This window comes from Trichomycterus rosablanca, chromosome 13, assembly GCF_030014385.1.
Source record: "Trichomycterus rosablanca isolate fTriRos1 chromosome 13, fTriRos1.hap1, whole genome shotgun sequence".
NCBI classification, from domain to species: Eukaryota; Metazoa; Chordata; class Actinopteri; order Siluriformes; family Trichomycteridae; genus Trichomycterus; species Trichomycterus rosablanca.
The window spans coordinates 24,872,378-24,884,566 of NC_086000.1; the positions used below are offsets into that span (position 1 = coordinate 24,872,378).

Consider the following 12,189-nt stretch of genomic DNA (forward strand, 5'->3'; position numbering starts at 1 on the left):
TACTGTTATAGACACCAACCAATCAATTGAAAACCATCCATTCTGCTTCTAAGATGCTCTCTGTTCTGTTCAAGAACTATTCATAGTTTGAATTAAGTTATCTTAGAGAATTTTTAGGGCATAAAATTTATTTTACCTTTGCTGTATAAAGGACCAAACATTTAAAATGAAGAAACTGTAACGTGCAACACAGAAGAAAAATTTAACAGGATTTTTTCATAACCTGCACATTTTTTTCTTTCTTTTGACTGTTCCCATGTTAGGGGTGGCCAAAGTGGATCATTTCTGGTCTGCATACCTCACAAAACTGACAGTCCTTACACCGGATGCCAACATACTAAAACAATGCTTGACTAGGGCTTTAGACTGATATATAAATTACCTACCCTTTCCTGCTGTGAAAATAACCATTGTTTAAACACATGTAAAACATCTAAATAAATAAATAAATACGCCGGATGCCCTTCCTGACTTGCCTTGTGACTGACACTGAGAGCGCACTGGTAAGAGCACCTCCAAATGGCTTGGCTGTTCACCCACACTACATATTTCCTCAGATAAATAAACAGTTTAATCAAACAACCAGCCAATCAGACAAGGGAGCAAATGTTGCTGAATTGAACAATAGTGTGATGCATCTTACAATCTTTTGCTTTTAATGCTTTTTGTCTTTTAATGCCTATTTCAGTTGTCTCTCGGGGTAGTAGAAAATAAAATATAAACAAATATTTATGTGAATTCTACGACAGTGTCTGTATAAGTTGGATAGTACAGAATTATGAGTGCTGCATGTGTGAGTGATTAAACTGTACAACAGTACATAGGGGATTTTTTTGTTTAATGTTGTGCTGCTGCTGGAATGCACCCAATGTGTAAATGATTAGCTGGCAGAGGTGAGCAAGTTTAGAGGTGTTGCTGCTTTGAATGATGAGTCTAAGGGGGTGCAGGGTGTGAGCAATCCAGGCCTAATGTTGTGTGCTCATTAAGCTCCCAGTGTCACTGCAGACTGTTGAAAAGGCTATAAATGAGCAGCACAGGAAATACCTTATAAAGAGGAAAAACTGGAATCACTGTACTTAGATGAGAATACAGAACGTCCAGAGCTCTGGAAACTATGAATGGAACAGTTGTAAGTGAATAATGTTATTGTTTATACTAGCACACCATGTTTTTGAGCTCCAGCTTAAAAACAGGAAGATGGTGGAAGCATGTCAAGGGTGGATGGTGAAGCCATTTGGGTGTGCTGTGGGGGGGGGGGGTGTGGTATGTGGTGTCAGTGAGGGGGCAGTGGCCCTGGCTGAAGTCCAGAGCTTACAGTGTTTGGAGGGGCAGTGGCTTGTGAAGTGCCCCTTCCTCCTCAGCTACTCTCCACCCTGTCGTCACTACGTCAAGGCTGTCTGCCATCTGATCTTTCAAGACTGTGCATGGCACAAAGCGGGTGGGGGTGGACAAATCGGGCGGGAAAGTGGCAGTACACGTCTGTGAATGAACATTAGGATTAACAGAGCGCCATGCAGCTGTACCAAGGATGCTGGATTTAATTCTGTCAACACATTCCTTTTTTCTTTTGCCCAACACCCCCCTCCCAAACATTTCATCTGTAGCACCCACTGGAGGAAATGCACAATTTGTATTTTTTTTAATCACTTTTTAATGTCATAAGGGTCATTTATGTGTATTTAAGTGTTACTGTTCTACCAGTCTAGTGTTTTCAGTTATTATGTTTCATTCAAGTTGTTTTAAATAAAAAGTAAAAATACGTTTCACAGTAAATATACACCGATCCGCCATAACATTTAAAACCACCTCCTTGTTTTTACACTCCCTGTCTATTTTATCAGCTCCTTTTACCATATAGAAGCACTTTGTAGTTCTACAATTACTGACTGTAGTACATGTGTTTCTCTGCGTGCTTTGTTAGCCCCCTTTCATGCTGTTCTTCAATGGTCAGGACTCCCACAGGACCACTGAGTGTGTATTATTTGGGTGGTGGATCATTCTCAGCACTGCAGTGACACTGACATGATGGGGATGTGTTAGTGTGTGTTGTGCTGGTATGAGTGGATCAGACACAGCAGCACTGCTGGAGTTTTTAAATTCTGTGTCCACTCAATGTCCACTCCATTAGACACTCTTACCTAGTTGGTCCACCTTGTAGATGTAAGGTCAGAGACGATCGCTCATCTATTGCTGCTGTTTGAGTTGGTCATCTTCTAGACCTTCATCAGTGGTCACAGGACGCTGCCCACGGGGTGCTGTTGGTTAGCTATATTTTTGGTTGGTGGACAATTCTCAATCCAGCTGTGACAGTGAGGTGTTTAAAAACTCCAGCAGCGCTGCTGTGTCTGATCCCCTCATACCAGCACAACACACACTAACACACCACCACCATGTCAGTGTCACTGCAGTGCTGAGAATGATCCACTACCCAAATAATACCTGCTCTGTAGTGGTCCTGGGAGAGTCCTGACCATTGAAGAACAGCATGAAAGGGGGCTAACAAAGTATGCAGAGAAACACATGGACTACAGTCAGTAATTGTAGAACTACAAAGTGCTTCTATATGGTAAGTGGAGCTGATAAAATAGACAGTGAGTGTAGAAACAAGAAGGTGGTTTTAATGTTATGGTTGATCTGTGTACATATACAGTATAATATAAGAGGGTCCAATTATTTTTCCAAGTACATATTTCGTGTGTATGTGAAACAATCAAGTTCTATGACCAGCAATAATCCATTTTGGTTTGTGGTCATTCTAACCCCGAGATCATGTTTAAATCCATGCTTGGAATCCAATACTCTTACGTTATTGGCCACATGGATTCTTGACATCAGCATGAGGTGAAGTTCTAAATGATATATCCTGCATACAAAAATGATAAATTCAATTCCACAATTCCATTTTACACACCTGGATCTGGTATCATACTGATTTTCTAATTAGTTTTGCAGTCTTACAGAAAAACAGATGCTTTACTGGGTATGGAACAGTACTACTTGTCTCTGGAATTACTCTAATTAATTCTACCAGTTGTACAGCACCCCCCAGTGGTAGAAATGTACACTGTCGTAGGCTGCATTTATAAAATGTATTAACACCTCATGTTTGGCATTTTATTTATTAATCTGTTGGGGATATATTTGTCAGTGTTAATTTGTGGTGTAAATATCCTACATTTACATATATGTTTATCGGCCCATGTATCAATTAACACTGAGAGATTAAACCACCCTGGTTCTTTAAGACTCAAGATTCAAGAGTTTTATTGTCATGTGCACAGAAGAACCGGCAGTTACACTGTACAATGAAATTCTTACTTTGTTCGTCCTCCAAACATCACAAAGTATTATACATAAAAACAAAATTAAACTAACAGAATAAAAACACTTAGTATAAAAAACTTTTTAAAGGATACATACATTTAAACTATAAAAAAAAATAACGTTTTATATACAGAGGAATAAAAAAAATAGAAATAAACTAAGGCAGTAAAAAAAGAAGGCATATAGCAGCAGTCACATAAGGTGCAGAAATTATTGCAGTATTATACAGCATAAATACATACAATACAGCAGCAGTTATTTTAAGGTGCAAATTGTGAAAAAAAAACTTTAGGCAAGTTTATATCACCTCTGTGAGAGATTCTGTGATACACTTTTAATTTATTGCAATGCACATAATTGTATTGTGAAAGCATCTTCACTGTTACAATATAATTGTTTTTTTCTTTTAAAAAATGTGTATTGCTTATGATAACCTCAGTCCCTATTTTTAAAATGCCATTTCTTTTTGATTGATGTTTTATTTTCCAATGTTTCTAAATCTTAGTCCTTTGCTCTGCTTTTTACAATAATTGCCTTTTTGTTCATTCAGCTGAAGACTGTTGCATGAGCTTTGCTTGCTACATGCTAATATTTTGTTTTGCATTGTTTGAGCCTCTAATTAATGTCTGAATTTTGAACTTGCTTGTTTGCTTCTTTTGTAATTGCTTTACTTTTTATCTTTTATATATCTTTCCCCTACTTTTGCCCTTCTTCTGCCCTGCCTTTCTCAGCCAGGCTATATCAGAGACCTGGTAAGTGGAAATGTGTGTTGGGTTGTTGTGTTGATGTCTGTATTAATCGAGTAACTCATTTAGTTGTTGGATATTCTTTCACTAACTTATATGTTTATGTCTTGGTGCTTTGTCTACTTCTTTAGATGGAGCACTAAAACTAATCCTGTCTTTTTAGCACTAATCCTTTGTAAACTCATCTAGTGACTAAATGGTGGTGGTGGTGGTGGTGGTGATAGTGTCATTGCTGTGAATAATAAAGCCCTGGCAAGTACTGTTCGTTCCAGTCAGACTGATGCAGCATCTCTCCGCCCTTCTGTATTTTCTGCAGTGGCTCATTCGTCATGGATCTGAATTAGCTTGTTAGTACGGTTCAGAGTAAATCAACCCCACCACAGTTGTCAAAAGGGGAGGAGAGCCTCTCTGCTTCATTATTTCCTGCTTGGTGACAGTTGTTTAATAGCATGAAGATTTGTTATGAATGTTATTGGGTGTGGGTGTGCTTGGTGTTAATGTAGATTAAAGTGCTAATTGAACAGCAGTGTTAAAAGTGTTTTTTGTATGTTTACATTTTTAGATCTCAGCTCGTATCCTGGAGGCCCATCAAAACGTGGCCCAGATGAGTCTGATTGAGGCCAAGATGCGCTTCATACAGGCGTGGCAGTCACTACCAGAGTTTGGAATCACTCACTTCCTGGCCAAGTGAGTGAATTTTTATTATAAAGTCTTTATAAGGTTTTATCAGTCTCTGGACTCTTGTATTTCTTCAGTTAGTTTGTGCATCAGGAAAACAAACACACCCTGTTAATTACCCATAATACTTTCCATTCTGCTTAATGTGACACTCTGGGCAGAATACAAATTTTACTATTAATACATTTGTTGTAAACAAACCTCCACACCCTGTACAGCTTTTCTGTACAGAGATTTTCAAGTAAAAATGACTGGAACTACTGGGGAAGAGTCATTTTTGAGAACATTTGCCAGAAAAGGTGCTATGGAAACTATGTAGTCACAACATTTGAAGTTGTTATCTAACAGTAATGTAGCAAGTAAAATCAGACTAATGTTGCAGATTGTGGGCATGAAATGTCATGAATATGAATGTCTTATTAAATACTTTAAACTGCATTGTATAAAAAACATTACAGTATGTTCAAGCAACAGTAATACAAAATAGTTGCATCATAATACAATTTCAAACAACAACTGCACTTTTGCAGATTGTAGAGGTATTGTAAAATTACTAGGGCTGTCAAACGATTAAACATTTGAATCGCGATTAATCTCAGAATTTCATATAGTTAATCGCGATTAATCGCATTTTTAAAAAAAAGAAGAAAACAAGGATTTTTAAGTGAAATGTTACAATTAAAATGGTGAACACATTTTATGCTAAATGTACTTATGTTAAAAACTGCTGGGACAAGAGAAAACTGTAAGGGAGTTTTATTCACTCACATACTAGGCAGTAATACTATCCAGCAGAGACCCTTGACTTCGTATATATGTCAGATTGTAGGTTAAAATTTCTCCATCAGCAAACATTGTAGATCAGCGGTGCTTTAGGTGGGATAAGGCGTAGTTATTGTAACAGACTTTTCTGTGCTTGTATTGTGACAATGGTTTGATGGACGTTTCTACACGAAGTGAGTGTGTTTTGACCCTTTGGGGCTTCCATAGTTCATGGAACAGCATGCTTGGCTAGCGTGCTTGACTCTAGCTGTCCGCTATTCGGTACCGTAACAGAAGAAGTTAATAAAGTGTTCTGCTCCCGACAATTTGTAAATATAGCGTGTATTTATTTCTTTATTAAGCAAGTGCATCACTACGACGCTCGGTTACATTATGTTAACAAACCGCAAATGAAACACGGTGGCAAGCCAAATAGAATTTGCGTTAACGGCACTATTTTTTTTTTTTATCGCATTAAATTGAGATCGCGTTAATGCGTTATTATCGCGTTAACTTCGACAGCCCTAAAAATTACACAATAGAAACTTGCCAATAGTTGCACATTTTCCCTTAGTTTACTCCCAAATTAATTGTTCTTATTAGGTTGCATTTAATATGACAGTAAATATCCCTGTAAATTAGTTACTGTGATAAGGTTAAATAATTTTTGCTAATTCTTGCTTAATACAACACTTCAGCTGTTAAACAGTCAGTGCTCACCATTGTGTGATTCTCCTCATCATACATCGTCTTGTTAAAATAACCATCGACTTTTCAGACAAGGATATTGCCTCTACTGTATGTCAGCATGTGTCTCTGTAAAATCAATCAGTATATGCCTCTGTCATTGATAACTTGACACATATTCAGACACCCATGTTACGTGCACCAATGCACTCCCATTGTGCTTTTTATTAAAAACAGTCTAAATAGTCCTTTTTGTCTTTGGCACAGAGAATTATACGTCCATTTCTCTCGCAAACGAGCTAAAAACTTGGACTAATCTGACCACAGCATGTTTGCATTGTTTTTCAGTTTATCTGAGATGAGCTCAGGCCCAGAGAACTGGCTGGCGTTATTGCATAGGAATGGTGTATGCATTTCTCTTTGCATAGTTTTAGATTGACGTTTTAGATGATTTTCCTAAAAGCTGCAGTGAACTGTGTTAAGTAACAGTGATTTAATGAATAACTCCCAGCTTATGTGGCTCTATTGATGTGCAATGCCATCAAAGGTCATGTGCATTTAACACTGGTGTCCAGCTTTGTCCTAAATGGACTGAGATTATTTGTGATCTTGCATTAAGACACATTCTTTTCAAAATCATTGACAATTCTCTCTTTAAGTTTGACGCAAAGTGGTGAGCCAGAATTTTAGCTGGATTCTCTGTTTATACTCAATCACGATTCCCTCACATGTTACCAGTTTACCTGCTTATTGTGGAATGTAGCTTGTGGAATTTTTTTCTCTGTTCCAACTTTTTGGAGTACTTTCCAGGCAGCAAATTCAAATTTTGTTCATATTTACAAAATATAATCCAGTTGGTGAACCAAAACATCAATTGACTTATTTGTGTTTTGGCAGCAACTTTTCTGGAAAATAGGCTTGTAAAATGATGTATGTATAAAATTATTAAAAAGAGCAATATTGTATTTGTAGGCAAAAATGCACACTTATTAATCTTTAGAAACTGGACTTTAAATATGTATGTCCAATCACTATCATCTGAAGTATGCCCAATAAATCTGATTGTTAAAGAGGTTCCATTGTCATGATTGATTTGTCTTCCTCAGGTTCCAAGGTAGTAAGAGAGAGGAGCTGATTGGCATCACCTACAACAGATTGATCCGTATAGACGCCAACACCAGAGATGCCATTAAAACCTGGCGCTTCAGTAACATGAAGCAGTGGAACGTCAACTGGGAGATCAAGATGGTGCGGTGCTGTTTTGCAGACTCTGCTTTATATAGTTTTGTCTTTCTTAGTTATATTCTTAATGAACTGTGGTATTTTCATCTCCAGGTAACAGTGGAGTTTGCTGATGAGCCCAGTTTGTCATTCATCTGTGCCGAGGTGGACTGTAAGGTGGTGCACGAGTTCATTGGCGGCTACATTTTCCTGTCCACGAGGGCCAAGGACCAGAACGAATCTCTGGATGAGGAGATGTTCTACAAGCTCACCAGTGGCTGGGTCTGAGAAAAAGCTGGGGTTGTGTTGGGGACTGGGTTTTTTTTTTAATTCAATTCTTTTTTTCTTGTTTTTTTTTAACCATGCCAAGAGTCTGTTCACACAGATTGCTTGAGAGCTGCCACTTTTTGTTGTCGTAATGCTTACAAATGCATTTATATCACTAATGATCTTGACAATAAGAACAGTGAGAATGTTCTCCCTTTGTCAGGGGCTTTAGGTTTCGTTAAGAAATATTTAAAGAGTGTATGAAGTGAGCAGCTACTTTTACAGAGACTGTGGCTTCTTGTTGTTTAGAGTGCTCGGTGTGTGTAGTCACTGCAGTGATGGTCTGCATCATATAACCAGTTACTGTGGATGATGCAGGCACTGTAACTTCAATTCCATAAAACCAATGATTATGAAACATTTTTCACTAACAATTTAATAGCTGTCTGTGTGATGGTTTTATAGACTTTTTAATAACCATTTTTTTATCATGCAGCCCAGTAAAAGCTTCTTTAGTACAAGGAGGAATATGGTGATATGGACAGCTTTTTGTTTTGAAGTGAAGCAATCCCATTTCTTTTGACTATTAGAGAAGAGTGTTTAAGCACGCTCAATTGGCACAGCAGTCTGACCTGCTAGCTCATCACCATTTGAGCTCTCGAGTTTGATTCTTGGCCGACCAGTGCCTACACAGATGTGATTGGCTAGTCTTGGTGATGGGAGGCCGAAGGGGTTCCTCATTGCTGCTGAAATTGCTTCCTCTGCTGGCTGACTCTTCATACATGTTACTGAACCTTGTGTGAACCTGCTCTCTACAGGTGAAAAGAGGCAGTTGGCTACTGCACACTGTCAGGTATAGCCTCCTTGGTCAGAGTACAGGTTGGCAGCAATGAGGAGTAATATAAATGGGTAATTGGATACAAAAAGGAAACCAAATATTTTACAAATACCAAATCTGTTATGCTTCCTTATAGATCATTTGCAAGAAAAGCAGGAGAGAACCAGTAACATCACTGTGTCGGTAACATCCAAGGATCTGTGTAGTAATATAAGAAGCCCTAATTTATGAATTATAAGGCAGTGCAGGTAATCTAGGTGAGTCCATAACTTACTTGATACAGAACTGTGGTGTCATTGGTTCTCATTTCTTTGTTTTTTTTGGCATTGATGTTTCACGGACAAATAATGCAAATTTGTTTGGTGTAGGTCTTTAAGCTGCCTTTTCCAATGTTAAAAAAATATGCAAATGTTAAAGTTTGCCTGTAAAACCATCCACGGTCGCTATTGTGAAGCCTTTTTTAAAACTGTTGCATGCACACACACTCGCACACATACAGACACATGGTTGGACATAATTTTTCTTTGCTGTTGTAATACATCATGTCCAGCAAAGTTCAAGCCTTGCCTTTGGTGACTGTCTTTGAAGAGTTTGGCACATTCTTCTCGCTCTTCCCTGATCTCTCCCCGCTCTCTACTCTGGTTACCTCGTAACACCTTAAAACTTGCCTTTAATTTGGACTTTGTGAGTAAATTGGTACTTTGTCCAGGGTGTTTTGCCCACCAATATGCTAATTACAGATAAATAAGAGAACCAAAGTTTGCTTTGATCAAGTAAACAATTTGAGTATTAGTCAATATGTAAGTTAGATCATAGTTCAGGTGGAAGAAAATAAAAGTACAGCATCTTGGCCATCAAAATAAAGATAAATGAGTTTTTAAAAAAGGGTCATAAGGGAAATGTTCCCACATTATCTTTGCTGGTCCAGTGACTGCAAAAATGATATTCATGGCAGTTTTTACAGCATTAATTTTAAGCTTGTTTAACGTATAATGCCACCTTTTTGTCATTTACTTGTTATGTATAGTTTTCTGAATTGTTTTTGGTAATTTTGTCTTTCATTAGTTCCAATTTTGAGCAGTGCCAACTTTTTACCTAATGTGTTACATAAACATCAGTTGCCATTCTTTTTCCCTTTTGTGAACACTACCATTGATGAAGGAATTTATTTAATGAAGGAAATCAAGGCACCAAGCGTTACTCAGCAAAAGTGACTGGATGCCAACTCACATTGAAAAAAAAACTTAACACTAAATGTGATTTCTAAACTCATCGTTTGTTGTATTTTAGTATGATCTGTTGATATGAAGATAACAAGCACTTCTCCAGTGAAGCAAAGATTTTAACACACATAAGCTGTAGTTATTTAATAGACTTTTTTCTGACCTCCTGTTCTGGGTCCTGTAAGGATGCTCAGCATGAAATAACGTAGCCATGCTCAACACTAATCAGTATGAATTACCTCTTGGCTTTTCCCAAACAGTTTGAATGCTCCTAAACATTATCATAAAGGCAACATAATGAAGGAATAATTCCAGCTATATGCTCATTTTCTTAGTGTGTTATGCTCTACAAACGATGTCTTGAAGACAACACTAATCAAAAGCAGGTCTGGCATGCAGATTAGTGCCTGTTTATGCTCAGCTGAGCATGCAGCCTGTAAACGTTCCTTTTGCCTTTTAGTGGGGTTGTAGGATGTAAGGATGTCCATAAATGTTCTCGCAGGGCTGCTGTCTCTAAGCAAAATGAAGCACCTGACTGCATTTGTTAGATTTTTCTGTGCAGCTTGTTTTTATCTTTCACACTTTGTTACACCATATGATATTATTGAAAACCTTTATAGTATGCACCAGCAATAGGTCACTGTGTTTAAGGCAGCACATGCATTGTCTTTTTTTCTGAATATGAAGGAATGCTAAATGAAGTGTTAGTTTTTGTAACTAATGTAAAGACCCAGTTTTATAGAATTGTACAGGTATTGTCTTGTTATTGCTGCTTTCTTCTGTCATTTTTTGGAAGTGCATTTTTTTCCAGAAAAGAAGGAAAAAGCCATCTTTAAGCATTGTGTGGTATGATGTGTGCCAGCCGATGTTAAGGTCTTACTGAGTTTTTAAAAGTAAAGTATATATAAATCTATATATGATGTGATGAAGTTTGTCTCAAGCTCCAGGTCTGAAGGATCAGATGTAGATCTAGCTGCTGCCTGTTTCATCACTACAATATTAAATTGTTGTAATTTCCATTTTCTTTTTAGCCTTAAATTAAATACAGTTTGTTCAGATTTGGAGATTTTTGTTGCTTTTATGGTTTTATTAATTAGCACACAAATGAAGTATGTTAGCAGCTGACACTTTTTGAGCCTTTTATAGAAAAGCTTATCATGTGGTCCCATATGAATGGGGTTTTAAGTAAGAAGAACATTTATTATTGCCTGGAGGTTGAGACAGCTTGGCATAAAATGAAGTAAAATAAAGGCTCCCTTTATCATACATTTTATCCCGTATTGTTTGTTTTTTTCTTTCTTTGCCTCAGATATTAGAAGCAGCAGTGCATGGCCTGCTGTTTTTGACTGTATAAATGCATTTATTTTAAAAAATAAAAAAGGATTTTTATTTAAATAGTCTGCAGTTAATGTCCCTGTTTTATTTTCCAAGACATGATTTATTGAAGGTCTTGTTTTGTTTTGTTCTCTATTTCCCAGCAGAGGCTGCTGTTTATCTGCATTAAAATACGTATAATTAAAGCCCCATTATGGTCGCTTCTACACCGCGATAAAACAAGTTAGTGGACACCCAGACTTCATCTAGAAACATGCTTAGTCACATCTGCAGCATTAAGCAGATACTTTTATTTAAATACAGAACAAGCAATTAAGTATTTTTCATGGGCTCCAACATTGGCAACTACCATATAGAGAGCTGCAATCCTTTACTGCTAGTTCATTTGTATAGGAATGCTTTCTGTTTAATTCTGGGACATGATGTGTAATCAGGCCTGAATTAGTTTTAGTAGTTTAGTTAGTGATTGTTTTAGTTTGTTCAAAGACTGTTGCTTTAAGGTAAGGTAAGGCTGTTTACAGGCACGTTCTTTTACATGTAACCAGTCAAACTGTTAAAATAAACTGTGTGCTGGGATGTTTTAATAGCAGCCTAGACAGATTTAAAACAACCTCAGGTCACCAAACATTACACTGAGCACGATGCGCAGGTCATCATAAAATAATACAACCTGCTAACAGAATGACACATGATCGAGTGTTAAACAATATGTGACTTTTTAATCCAGTGATGGTGGGGTTTACACCACTGCATTCCATGTTTGAATCTTCACATTCTGATCTTTGGGTTTTGTGTGGTTATTCAGCCAGTTTTACTTTCATAAAAATGCTGTGAGCGTCCACATACATCTACAAGCAATATAAGTGGAAACAGACACAGCTGAAATAACTGACTCCACTAGCTACAGTATATGTACTGCCATCACACTTCTGCTGTCAGTCTGTTGTGTCTGTGTTAATGTTATGGAAGTCATAATAGTCATTACAGCTGGACAGTAGTTCGTTCTCAGTGGTGTGCACTCTTGTCTGCTTGTGTATCTCCTGCAGAGCTGATATGAAGTGTCCATAGGTAGGAAAACCTTTTCTTGGCCACCTCACACACACACAGC

At 37.5% G+C, this 12,189-nt stretch overlaps 1 protein-coding gene across 5 annotated transcripts in view; it reads left to right on the forward strand.

Annotated features, from left to right (window-relative positions):
• fermt2 (FERM domain containing kindlin 2) overlaps window positions 1-11,143 on the forward strand; it is a 63,757-nt gene extending 52,614 nt beyond the window's left edge. For 2 of the 5 annotated variants that reach the window (XM_063007001.1, XM_063007003.1), the window contains 4 exons: window positions 4,056-4,076; window positions 4,633-4,757; window positions 7,304-7,445; window positions 7,533-11,143. In XM_063007001.1, the coding sequence (XP_062863071.1) occupies window positions 4,056-4,076; window positions 4,633-4,757; window positions 7,304-7,445; window positions 7,533-7,706 (462 nt within the window). In that variant the 3' untranslated portion in view covers window positions 7,707-11,143. Of the gene's footprint in view, window positions 1-263; window positions 383-4,055; window positions 4,077-4,632; window positions 4,758-7,303; window positions 7,446-7,532 lie in introns of those variants that run through there. The other 3 variants (XM_063007002.1, XM_063007005.1, XM_063007006.1) reach the window with 2 other exon arrangements.
• Window positions 11,144-12,189: the final 1,046 nt, after the last annotated feature.